This window comes from Phaseolus vulgaris, chromosome 3 (genome assembly GCF_051622355.1).
Source record: "Phaseolus vulgaris cultivar YP4 chromosome 3, ASM5162235v1, whole genome shotgun sequence".
NCBI classification, from domain to species: domain Eukaryota; kingdom Viridiplantae; phylum Streptophyta; class Magnoliopsida; order Fabales; family Fabaceae; genus Phaseolus; species Phaseolus vulgaris.
The window spans coordinates 41,386,882-41,400,897 of NC_143500.1; the positions used below are offsets into that span (position 1 = coordinate 41,386,882).

At 28.4% G+C, this 14,016-nt stretch overlaps 1 protein-coding gene across 1 annotated transcript; it reads right to left on the minus strand.

The window, feature by feature from the left end:
- Positions 1 to 6,545: 6,545 nt before the first annotated feature.
- On the minus strand, positions 6,546 to 10,057 carry LOC137807640 (uncharacterized). The gene is made up of 3 exons (XM_068608369.1): positions 9,459 to 10,057; positions 7,281 to 7,542; positions 6,546 to 7,141 (listed from the first exon to the last, which is right to left on the minus strand). Exons 1-3 carry the CDS (start codon positions 9,762 to 9,764, stop codon positions 6,762 to 6,764), a joined length of 948 nt encoding a protein of 315 aa, XP_068464470.1. The 5' UTR covers positions 9,765 to 10,057; the 3' UTR covers positions 6,546 to 6,761.
- Between the last annotated feature and the right edge of the window lie 3,959 nt (positions 10,058 to 14,016).

A 14,016-nucleotide genomic window follows, 5' to 3' on the forward strand; every position in this document is an offset into this window, starting at 1 on the left:
ATAAATAATGAGAATAACTAATTTTGTTAGATTCTAAAACTAGAGATGCAAGTTCATAATGTCCCATTGGTTAGGTGTGGGATTGCGGTTGCAAATTCTATTTGAAGTCTTTGCGGAGTGGAGGAAGAAACTAGTTTTCATATGTTATTCGAGTGCAGATTTGTTTGGTTATTATGGAATCATTGTTGTGTATGGTTGGGTGTGCAGGGTGTGTTTCATAATGTCCTATTGTTAAATTTTTTCTGGTTTAGGATGAGCAGTGCGCCGACTTCGATGGATGAGGTTTGGGAAGGGATTTGGATTGCAGTAGTTAATGAGGTATGGAGGCATAGGAATAAGGTTATCTTTAAAGGGAAGTAGTAGATGTACTGGAGGCTTTCGCGTTGGTCGAACTAAATACTTGGTTTTGGGTTTCATCCAAGTCACAGTCTGTGTTTTTTTTCTTTTCTGATTGGTGCTTATATCCGATAGTTTGTATTAGGATGATCTTATGAGATCTTAGTACGTCATGTGTCTTTCTTTGGGTTAAGTTAGGAGTGTCTTGTATAGCCATACTTGAGAGTATGTCTACTGGGTGTGATTAAAGTTATCACTATGTATAAGGGTTGAACCACCCCTAGAGTGATTCATATTTATTTATTTATTATTGCTAATAAAAAAAACTAGAGATGCAAGAATAATTAATTAATTGATTTTAGAGTGATTAACATTGAGACGTTAATTTGACTCATAGTTTATCAATTAAAATTTATTTTTCACATACATCATTAAAAAAAAATGGCAATGTGTGGCGGATCATGTGGGCCTATCAAAAAATGCGGGTGGACGCCCTTATGTAACTCGCTGACCTGCTTAGACTCGTCCTGCATCATAATTCGCAGTCCGCACGAGCCAATAACGGAATATGCAAGGTTATTTCGTTGATCCGCATAAATAAAAAAATTATTATTACTTTTTTTAAAAAAAATACTTCACTCAATAATTTCACATAAATAAATAAATAAAAAATTGTTTTTAAAAAATTGAATTTATTGTACTAAAAATGAAATATTTATTTTAATCATTTAAATGAGTTAATATTTAGAGTGACAATAAATTTAGTTTTAATTAAAGTGTTCTATTTATAATTTGTTAACAATAATAAAATAAATAAGAAATTTCAATAAGATACTTTTTAAAAATTTAGTCATCTTCATTAAAATATTGTGTAGTAAAACTTTGATTATTTTTACATACATATAAAGGAGATGCAAAACAAAACTTTAATTATTTTTAATCAAGCCTTTTAATAACCCTCATACTTCAATTCATATTTTTATCTTAATTGAATGAATTGAAACATGCATAAAATTTTGATTTTTCAACAAGAGAAATAGTTTTTTTTACAATTAATGAAATTTTATTTTATTTTTTAAAAATATTTTCCTTATACGAACAAGCATGCAAGTCCGCGGACTAGCTTTTATATGGGACGGGCCAGTGAAATGAACCTGCATTTCTTGCACGAGCAGACCAAACACAGGGCGAACCTTCGCAGAACAAACCAACCCACATTACCATTTGTATAAATTCAAAATTTGATATCTAAACAAAATCAATATAATATATACTTGTCAAAATATATTAAATGTAAGTAATGTTATCACTTTCTTGATATTGTTATTTTTTATATAAAACTTAACCTACAAAATCAAAGTAATGTACTACATGTATAATTTAAAGGTTGGACTAAATAAAATTACATTTTGTGCTGTTAGTGATGGTGTAATAGCTTATCGGCATCATTTGATCCCTACGTATGGATTTGCATCGCGTAATAATAAAACTGATTGCTACTTTAGAAAAACAATGGAAATACATAAAATGAAATAATTTAATAAATTTAAAAATTACAAAATCACAAAATATTTAAGACGAGTATTTATTGAGTTCTTAGAAAATTATTCCATATCCAACAAAGATGAATTTATTTGACTTAATTGGATTTTTTTATTTTTTTTACTATTTTAAATTTAGTTTAAAACTAGTTTTTTTATCTAATCTAGTTTGATTTGAAATCAGTTTTAAATTTTAAGTTAGTTTTCAAATTATTTATAAAACTATAAGTCAATTTAAAAACATGTCATAGTCATGATTGTCTCAATGATATCACACTATCACACATTAATAAGTATCTCTAAGTTGAGATCAAGTTGACTAAGTCCTAATTGAATTGATCACGTCTTAATTGAAAGTTAATTACCAACATCTCAATGTTGAACCAACAAATAACTTATGAGAAAGATTTATCTTATTAAATAATGTTTCAACCATAACCATGTTTTTAGTTTATTGGTGTTCAAAGAACATACATGTTTATTTTGCCTTTGTGAAAAGTATCTTTTATGCTATTGATAATTCAAAATCTTTTTAGGATATGCATTCAAAAGCATATACATAATATTACTAGAGTATCATGCAAAGGAATGCTAGCACTCATATATGGCCACGACCATACTATATCTGGTTTCACTTTTCTATCTTTGTTTTTTAAATGAAAATTCATATTCACGGGTAACAAATATCAACTAATTATAATAAATAGTAAAGATGGTCAAATGGTAAATAAGTTAGAAAATTAATGATTAGATAAAAGTTAATATAGGTTTTATAGGTTACCTAATTAATTAAGGGTTTTTTAATAATTTAAAATGGAGTTGAGTATGCAAACAAAATTATATATTGAGATGAATATGGGACGAGATCAGGTAAATGTGTACAAATTTATCTGCATTTACTTATCATTTTAAAAAATCAATTATTATCTATATTATTATCGTACACAGTTAATATGACAAATTCTCATCAAAATCAATCGATACATATAAAAAAAAACAAGTTATTTAAGTTACATATGAGATGTTACCAATTTCGAAATTTCAAATAAGATCAACCTATTCTTTTATTTTATCAACAAATAAAGAAGTTAATAAAATGTATTGAATGTCATTCAATTGAGTTAAAGTGAGATGTTTTCTTTATACACCAAGATTTTGAGGCAAACTCTTGAAAGCTCATACAAAACACTTCGAATGTGTCCAGAAGACTCTACTGTGAATGTTGGTGAATTCCTTAAAGATAATTATTTAAATAATATAATAATTTTATAATATGTAAAATATTTTAACTTTTTTTCTCTCTATGGTTTCACATTCTATTTATTTTCGGGTGTTTTAAAGTCTAAAGAGGTCAATAATAATAAAAATATATACTATTACAATACTTATGATAAGCTTAGGATAAGTTAAGAATGACTAAAAAAATAGTTATCCTCTTTTGTTAGTTAATACAAATTATAAACTAGAGGTATTTTCAGTGATAGATAAATCAACATAAATTTTTTTTTTTTAAGTAGTGCTATTTTACTAGTTATAATTTATTTTATTAATTTATGTTGTTTTTATAGGGTTGAACTCCTTATGATGTTCGTTCTGGTCCAAGATCTTCAATTTTTTTAGGTTTTCGATCTTTTCAAATGGTACCTACAATTATACTCTAAAATTCAAGTCAACTTAGATCCAAATAAAGGATATTATTTTAGAATTAGAATTGTATTACCTTTTACCTTAAGATGCTCACTTATTTATAGTAGGAATGACAAAGCGGGGCGACTTGCTGAGAAAAACGCTAGTCGGGTTACCTATTTCAACTCGTTGGTCCGCTTAGGCTCGTCCCGCATAACCCACAACCCGTGTGGGGCAAGTGTGGGGTGAGGCGGGCTGACCCGCAAAACCTGCATAACTTATAAATCTATCTTTTTTTTTTCTGCACTCCCATATTTTGTTCATTAAGCTTCATATTCTAAAAAGTTATAAAATTACCCATTTCAAATTATACAATATAGAATACAAATTTGTATTTTGGATTGTGTAATGAAATATTGTACAATGTGAAACACATGTTTTAACTTCCAGATTCTATAACCCATGAAGTCTCTTACATTCTATAAATTTTACTCATATATTATTACCTAATTCATCTAAATAAATTATTGTGTTGTGAGAATAAATTTGTGAGATCATTTACCTAATTCATCTAAATAAATAAAAAATTAAATTTATTCAAAAAATTTATTTATTTTTTTCATTAATTTTTTTTTAAAAAAGTATTTTTTATGCGGACCAACTCTTATACAGGTGGGCCAAACACACGACATACCTATGCGGGGTGGGTCAACCCGCATTGTTATCCCTAATATATACGGGTAATATTGTGTCTTTGGCGGTAGGGACAATTAAATTGGGCCCAAATGGAGCTCAAATGTTTCTTAATAACAATTTACGAGTGTTTATTGTGTAATGATCCCTAATAATGTTGTTAATTATTTTGCATTGTTCCGTTCATGAGAAGCGTCAATATGTTTATGTCTTGAGCATTCTACAATTTAGTAGTACACTTACCCCAAGCTTGAGTGTAACGAAGAGTTTAAATTTGAAAGTTCATTTGTTTGGTTAATCGATATGTAGTTGCCTGACCAATGATGTTATATGATATGGTTTATCGATATTTTGTTTTGAAAGAAAAAATTGTTTCTTTATCCTACCGATATTGTTACATGATCAACTTCTCGACATTTAGTGTACACATGCTAACTAGATAATTAACTAATAAATGTTTTCAAAATTGTTTTTATAGTGAAATTTGTATTCATATTCTTTCTTAAGAAACAAAGTTAAATGTCATTTGGTAGAGAGGTCAACATAACAATTCAATTTATTTATTTTTGTTAAAAATATAATTGAAACTTAAAAGTTATATATAATTTGTTCTAACTAAGATTTTTTTATTATTACAGATTGATTTGAATCTTCTATTTATAATAGATTTAATTAAGTTTTAAGTTTTTTTATTTCTATTTTTTTTGTTTTTTTTGTTTAATTATTTTAACTAAATGATGTGATTGTTTGGATATTAAAAAATGTGAGATATTGTGATTGATGTAAAATGATATTGTGATTAGTGTAAAATGACAAATAATTTTATTATTTTAAAAAAAAATACGTTGGATAACAAGAACAATCCCATCAATAATTAGAAAGATAGTTTATTGGTGGGTGTAAATGATAATGTAAACCTTAAATCCTAAACTCTAAAAGTATAACAATCTCATCATCTAACAGATTTTCAATAAAAACAATAAAAATATAATCTTCATTTATATTAATTACGATATATTTTTATATTAATTACAAAATCTCATATCTTAAAACATAAAAATAAAAAAAAATTATATTAATTATAAAATCTCATATCCTAAAACATAAAGATAAGAATCAATATTACAGGATAACAATTCTCGTCAACATAACAATTACCTCATAATGAGAGTAACACAATTGAAAAATCAAGATTTCGAACTAAAATAATAATCATCTCATCATATAAAAAATCAGAGTGACACAATTAAATAAATATTCCTTAGATCAAGAAAATTTATTAAAGATTTAATTCAAAATATCTATAACATTTATTAAGAGGGTCGTCCCATACCATGCTTGCATATTTGGGACACATGGGCGAGGCTAAACTAACAAGTAATATAATAAAGACAATTTCTTCCTGCATCATATCAATTTTTAAAAAATCTAAAATAATAAAAATAATTAAAAAATAAAAAATATTCCAAATAAAAAAATCTGAAACATAAAATTGAAAATGCATTTTGAATAAATATTTCCAGAATTCAAAATGTGTTCTGGATATTTAAATCCAGAATATTTTCCGATCAGGAAGTTTACAACTTTTTTTTAAGGTTATTTTCATTATTTTTTAAGGATATTTTTATCATTTTCAATACCATATGTTGCTTTGGAATTGATATTGTGCGAGAGAAAAGTGCGATAAAGGGAGAGAAAAACTTCATAAAAGAAGAGAAGTGTGTAATGGCGTAGTTGGTGGAAAGTTGTACTTGCAAAAAGTTTTTTTTATTTAATTTCTTTTATAAAATACATTAAAAAAGAATTTATGAACTTTTCAAGTAGATTGACCGTACAAATTTTTTTAGAACTATTAAATGGTAACAAATTAAAAAAAGCTACTTGTTATAAAAAAAGATTAAATATTGAGTAGTTTTAATAATTAAAAATAAAAATAATATTCCATATATCCGGACTATAATCTTGATAAAATACTCAAAATATAAAATGGGAAAAGATTTTATTATAATCAAAGTCCCTGGATTTACACTGGCATTTAAAAATAAAGGTGTTGGATCAAAAGTGTTCCGAGAACAAGTAAATGCATTGAAATTGGAAAGAAAAATAAGTATTGGATAGTGACTGTAGAACCACCCGTTCTTGCTTGACTAAGTTCCAAGAGTTTCTGAACGAACACCTTTTGATATCAAATTCTTACAAATATCTGATCATATGGTTGACCATCACCCCAACTTAGTGTGGGTTATGGTCATTTTAACCCATACATACACTGATCGGAGGGGATGAAATCTTAAGCCAACAAAGATATAGATAAAGCAATAAGACCAAGGAAGAACAAAAACAAAAACATACACTGATAAAATACTTCTATTTCCCCACAAAAGATAAAATTAGACAAAACTTACTCAAAGTCAAATTAACTAAAGCCGCTCCAATGTTTATTTTGCATTTGCAAATGAACAAAGAGCATATGCTCATATATATGATATAGAAAGATAGCAAATGGAAAGGACCAAAGGAAAATTAAACACCAAAAGAGAAGATACAATAACTTTGACGGCCTGTTTACCGCACTGGCTGCTGATTGTAGTGACCTTTCTCTTTTTTCTTGGCTGCAGCCAGCTTTGCACTCCTTGCAGCAGCCTCATTGGCGGCAGCACGTGCGGCAGCATCCATCTCCTTGCTTGATTTTTTCTTCTTCATTGAAGCAACTTTCTTAAGTCTCTCTTTAACATCAATTGCAGAGTTGTCCTCAGTCTTCTCTGTTTCAGGAGTTTCAGATGTTGTATTTCCAGCCTCCACACCATCAGGCTGGTCTTGTGATTCCTTCTGTTCCTTTAAAGATTTGTCCTTCTTCTTTTTCTTTTTAGCATTTTTGCTTTCCCCAGTAGCATTCTCCTTCTTTTCCACAGAACCATTGATATCCTCTTCTTTCTTCTCAGCACCTAAATTTTTGAAGACCAGAAAAAATTTCCAAATAAGGAAGATTCAGTTAGCTACATAGTTTTACCCGAGATAACTAATATATTTAAGGATTACTTTACTTGTTATAGATGAATACAATTAAAAACACATTAACATTACCATGGGAATCATCTTGGCTAGAGGGTTCCTTTGGCGAGTATCCTAGGCCTAGCTCAGCCAAAGCAGCTTCAAGTTCTTCAAGCCCCTTTTTCTTTAATTCCTTCTTTGAAAGTTGCCTTTCAGCTTCTTTTGTAACCACTGATGGTTCAGCAGGCTTCTGAGGAACAGGCTCGATTTCTTCTGGCACTTCTAAGTCATTTTCATGTTCATCCTCGGCATCATCATCAGCATCATCGAGACCTTCTGACTCACTCTCAATTTCCTGGTTTCAAGTATTCATCAACTATACCAGTTAGTGGAAACGTAACCAATGAAACCATCAGGAGAGATAACATTTTAAGTGAGAGAATTACAGCGAAGACTAATTTATTGATTGATTTAAAAAATAGCTAACAGTCAGGATTTTTCAACAACAATAGTAAGCTCATCTACATGTTAGATAATTTTATTCAGTACCTTATTTCCAGACATAGCTAATGAATGATTATTTGTCACGAGAGTAAAAGAGTACAAAGGTCCATATTTAAGTTTGACCGTTGTTGTCATAAAATGTACATCTTTATACGTTTTCCCTCTTTTTGCAGGAGTTTAGATCATCATTAGACATTTATACCATTTAAATATTGTTTCCTTCTGAAAAAGAAAAATACGAGAAGACCGTTCCTATTTCTTTAAAAGTGAAGGCAGAAAAAAATAACACATGAAAAAGTATAAAAAACTTCGTTGCTGTAACAGTATAATAACCCTCCATTCTTTGTTGATTTGATTATAGTTGTGCAACAGTTCTTAATACTTTTCCATGTATCTGATCTTGTGTTTAGCTTCTGTATATATGATTTATGTAATACAAGATCACACACACACGAAGATATAAAGTGGTTCCTTATAATTCCCATGTGTCTGATCTTGCTTTTAGCTGCGGTACATATGGTTTGTGTTAACAACTTCATAATTGCAAGTAAACAAGACTCCAATCATGAAACCATTAACATAAATAATATATATAGCAGTTAAAGCACAAAATCAGACACATGGGGAAGTATATAGATCCACTGCACCGGTAAATCAAATCAGCAAAGGTATAGACTAAGCTGTTAATTGCAAGTAAACAAAACCCCAATCATAAAGTAGTTAACACAAATCATATATACAGCAGCTAAAAAAAGAACAGACACATGGGGAAGTATAAAGAACTGCAGTGCCATTATAATCAAATCAGCAACCCCACAAAGACAAAGGGGAAGTATAAACAATTGCACAATAATGAAATTGTTAACATAAATCACACAGACAGACTATCCAAATATTATCACGAAGCTAGACAACTAAAAAAATTATGAAATTATCAACAAAACTCATACGAATTAACATACATCTATATAAATATAAGAAAACTAGGTAATAATTGTTAATTATTATCGAGATGCTAGACAACCGGATAATCATGATCAACACAGACAAGACAAATAGATAAGTACACAGCTTTCCAGCAAATCAATCAATAGTCAACAACTTTCATGCAAATCTTTCTCCCCCAATATATAAAGCCACCCAATACTAAACACCACATGCAAACCAAGTTCAAATAAAAGTAACAGAGAAATACAAGGACCCTGATGAAGCACCTTGCACTCCCCTGTGCCACATTCATAGTAAATGAAACATTTCAACTCAGATTAATTTTCATCGATGTTTGTGTGTGTGTATGTATAAGCATTACTCAACCATCTATCTCTAAATAGTTATACAGATAGATAGGTAAACAAATTTTTTGTTGTAGCAGTTGTGTCCACGCAACACAACCAATCCAGTCTGGTCAAACACAAACAACAATCCGTGCCAGAAACTACAGGATTCACAAAACACTCCGAGCAATTGGGATAATACGACTTAATAACCACTAAATAATCATCAACATTATTTTAAAGAACGAATAACTAAATGCAATCAATCTACATGTAGATAGATAGACACGAGCACAAACAACAATCCACAGCAAGGTTAAAGACAAACAACAACAATCCAACCCAGTAACTAAACTATTAACAAAAAAACATTCGGATTAACTAGGATTATAGACAGAGATAACTAACAAACAATAAAAAACATTAATTAGAAAAAAAGAACTTAAAAAGTCTACAAGGAGTTTCAAGAAAAAGTCGGGGCAGTAATTAAAACCTCAGTAATGGCATCATCGTTTTGAGTAACGGTCTCGGAAGCAGGCGAAGCAGCCCAAACGGATTCAAGAGGAGCGGTGGTGGCGTAATAGTCGTCATCATCCTCGTCGTCAACATCAGCCCAGGACTTAGAAGTGAGCGGCGCGGGGGCCCAGAAAACGTCCTTCTTCTGAGGGTCTTGGGCCTTGGACGGACCCTGCTCCTTGTCGGACTTCTTCTTCTTCTTCTTCAAGCTGCCAAGCGCGGCGAAGACGTTCGTGCTGCTTATGACGGGCGCCTCATCCCTCCTGCTCCCTCCACCCGCCATTCCCAATCCAACTCACAGTAAGCGCCGGGCAAAGATCGAAAACGCAAAAAAAATGAAAAGCAGAAAATTCTAGGGTTTTGCGGCGGTGTGATCTGAGATGAATGTGAAGAAAACGGAGCGTTTAAGAGTGGCGAAGGAAGAGGATAACGCAGAAGGTAAAAAACAGTGAGTTGAGGAGGTGGAAGGTGAGAGGCGGGGATCAACAACAAATATGGATGATGATGATGTATCTAGGACTGAGACTGTTCGCATAGGATTAACATTACCACTTCCATACATAGATACATACACATACATTTCTTTGGGATTTTATAGGGCCCCGATTCCGTGCGCGTGTTTTTTCGGGTGCGGTAGGGTCCGTGTGGATGTGGTACACTGCTTCTAATCTACACACGTGTCACCAACCTTCCGCAATGAATCATCACATGATCAACACACGTTTCCTTTAAGTATCTTTTCTAATAAATTCAAAAATCTTTTTTTAATTAAAGTATGATGGTTACGGTTTTTTTTAAACATGTAAAAATTGCCTTTGTATCAAACTATTTAATCATTTTTTTTTCTTTTATCTTCTAGTTTCTTATACTAGAAACTCATAGTAACGGTCGATTTTATAGTGAAGATAATGTAGAAATCAATTTTTCTTAAATCAAATCAGATTTTGATAGAGATGTTGGACTTTGAATTCTCATAAGATTATTAAAATATTTTGTTATTTTTTATTCTTATGAATGCTATATTATGTCATCTTTTTTATCAGAACTTCACTAAAATATGTTTACTTCTATTATAATTTTATATCTAATCATTTTTAATTGATTAACAATATAATTTCTGTTATGAATTTATCAAAATTATTTTATTAATAATTAAAAGTCTTCAGAGCTGCCAAATAAAACTCAATTTATATAACTGGAGGAAAGGAAACACATGGTGTATATCCATATTTTATTATATTAAAATAATATATAATTTTATAAGAGTTATTTTAAAAGTATATATGCAATAAATATTTTTAAATGGAAAATTTATTAATTTCTTCTTGAAAAGATTGTACAGTTAATATTTGATTAGATAAATAGTTGTTTTATTTATTAAAAAAAAATATTCTATAAAAAATATATTTTATATAATGATATGATTATATAAATAATAATTAACTATTTATCTTTTTTAAAATAGAATTTTATTGAGGTTAATTGTCATAAAAGAATATGTTTCCCAAGTATTTAGTTGGTTGGAATGAACTTTTGAAGTAGAATTTTGAATTTGAACACTTTAAAATAAATACGAAGAAAAGTAAGTTTATCTTAAAATGTTTTAAATTAACTTTTTTAATTATCACATATTTTGTATTTTAAAAGTATTTTTTTGCAGTAGAAACATTTATATCATTTTTTTTTATAAATCTTAGCAAATGAAATATAAAAATTATATGAAATTTTTATAATTATTAGATGGGATAAGATGATTAGGGTCTAGTAAACTAACCTATTAACAGTCATCAATTTATTAAAACAAAGTAACATTTTTAGTCAGTTTTGTTCCTGTCATGCACCACCAGCAAGTAGATATTAAAAATAATTCATTTAGATAATAATAAAAAATTATAATTTAAATAATTTCTATATTTATTGTGTTATTTGAAAATGTATAATTACTAATAATTATAAATTAAATTTTAATTATCAATTATAATTTAAGTAATATAATAAGTGAAAATAACTATTACTTCTATTTATCTAATAAGAAAACATTAAGTAATTAATCACTACTTAGGAAATATTCATGTTATTAAGTGTTATTTAAAAATAAAGCTTAGTTTACCCCACAAATTGTGTCTTGTTCAAAGAAATAAATAAGCATATTACGTTAGAAAACTGCTTTAATTGATATAACTGCTAAATATACGTCCTTAAATAAATGGGCATTAAATAATTAAAAGAAAAAAAGTGAATGCATTGAATTTTTATTATTTGTTAGAAAGATAAATATAAAAGAGAGAAATATTTGTTTAAAAAAAACTTGAAAAGAAATGGAAGACAAAATTACTTTTTTATTAAATTATATGTTTGTAGTCATTGAAATTTGTGATAAATCTAATTTCGTTTTATAAATATAAAAAAGTTGACTATATAAAAGAGAGAGATTTATTTACTAATAGTCACTCCCACAAAAAAGTCATTAAAAATCATATTTAGAAAGTACTTGAAAAAACAACTTCAATCAAATTCATTACACCATTTCATAATTTAAAAGAATATTACTAAACTAATTTTATTATGAAAATAAGTTTTACTATATTATTAATTATAATTTATATTTTCTTAAAGTAATTAAATTTTATTAAACATTTTAGTACTTTTATTTTCTTAAATTATATATAGTTTTTATTTAGACAAGTCACTTTATTTAAGTGAGTTCATCTAATAAGTATTAATTGCATTTTATTTTTATTTATTTAAAACAAATATTTATTTATTTCTCAATTTAAACTTCTATCCTGTTGAAATTCTTTTCTAAGATTTTGATTGCGTGTAATTTTCGCATATCGTGTGGTGGAATATTAGTTTTTTTAATTTATAATGTTAATTTTTTTTTATTTAAACTACATAAAAGATGATCCAACAAATACTACAAATATTACAATAATTAATTATTTTTATAAAATTGAAATAGGTAACAAGTAAAAATAAATAAATTACAATAAAAAATTAAATATAAAAGAAATTAATAAGCTATCACGTAAAATCAAATTAATATATATATGTGTGTATGAGTGAAAGTTTGGTTATTGGAGAGCCAAATTTTCACATTCCTTTTCATTTCTGGCACAAAAAATCTATTGGAATTCAGTTCATGAGGGGTCCAATTCTCACTTGTGAAAAGTAAAATCTTACCTTCTATATACACCCTCACTCAAATTACAGAGAAGCTCAAATTATACTAAGGTGCAAATTTCATCTTAGAAATTAATTTTGTAATATTAAATTAGATTTGAAAAAAATCTTAAAATAAATTATTCTGAAAAGTTTTACCAATAATTTTTTGTTAGTTAAACCAATTTATAAAGTTAATAAAACAAACTACTAGTTTAGTTAAGCTAATAAGCTTATAAAACATACCTATATTGAGTTTCATTGGGGGTATTTTGATGCCTAAAAGTTGAGTAATAAAGTTCATCTTTTGTATCTCTTTTTTTAATGATCTTTGATGGACCACACAAGATACAATATAGAAAAATATGCAAAATTATAAATCCAGACATTGATGGTTTTATGTTGTTGTTCCAATGGTGAACATGACATTACTTGTCATTCACCAAAATATGACTAGTTTGTAGATGGGTGAAGGAAAAATACTAGATTTATGGTTGTTGTGACACAACAACGTCACATTGAGTTCAATTATTCTTGACATGTTGTCATTCAAGTTATGTATATCCCACTATTTGTTGTAGTTTTTTTAGGTTTAGTAATAAAGATTACAAAAAGAAGGATATTCAAGTCTAGACAATACAAATGGTGGATCTGGGGAAACATTTTTTTAAAGAGGTTTATCAGAGTAAAAAATTCACAATAACTAAAAAGTATTCACGACAAATCAATATTTTCTAGACATTTTTACTTTTTGTTTTGTGCATCTCTCTTCCTATTACTATAGATTATTATTACTTTACACATCACAATAAATCTAAAGTGAGGAAGAGAGATAATTTCAAACAGGTTATTAATTTGATTTTCTTCCCCCAACCTACTTGATTAGTGTTTTTTTAAATACACTAATTTTAAATACAGCGTATTAATTCAATTAAATTGAATGTATTCAAGGTCTCCAACTGAATGTAATTATGTGAGGTCATCGATCCCATAAGATCTTGAAAGCTTATTAACCTTATTGATTTATGTCCGAGTCTAAGAAATTGTAAAATCATGGACCGATCTTATAACCAGAGAAAAAGAATTTAGTGAAGAAATTAATGAAGATCTCGTCTTTGATGCGTATGCGAATAAAGTCTTCTTAATACACAATAAAGACTAGGAAATAGAAGGGATGAAGAAAATACGAGAATTATGAGAATTATGGTGATTGATACGTATGCGAATAAAGTCTTCTTAATACACAATAAAGACTAGGAAATAGAAGGGATGAAGACTCACTATAAGTGGGAAAGGCGACCAATCAAGAAGGACACACTCTAATTAAACTTATGCTCTAGTTATGAGTCATCTTTCTTGATGAGAACAATATA

What these genes read in the sequence shown, in the direction of transcription:
- LOC137807640 (XM_068608369.1), bottom strand. Translation starts at nt 9,764, where the DNA reads ATGGCGGGTGGAGGGAGCAGGAGGGATGAGGCGCCCGTCATAAGCAGC. An exon ending in ACGATGATGCCATTACTGAG is followed by an intron (nt 7,543 to 9,458) that starts GTTTTAATTACT and finishes ACTTGAAACCAG; the next exon opens with GAAATTGAGAGTGAGTCAGA. An exon ending in TAGCCAAGATGATTCCCATG is followed by an intron (nt 7,142 to 7,280) that starts GTAATGTTAATG and finishes TCAAAAATTTAG; the next exon opens with GTGCTGAGAAGAAAGAAGAG.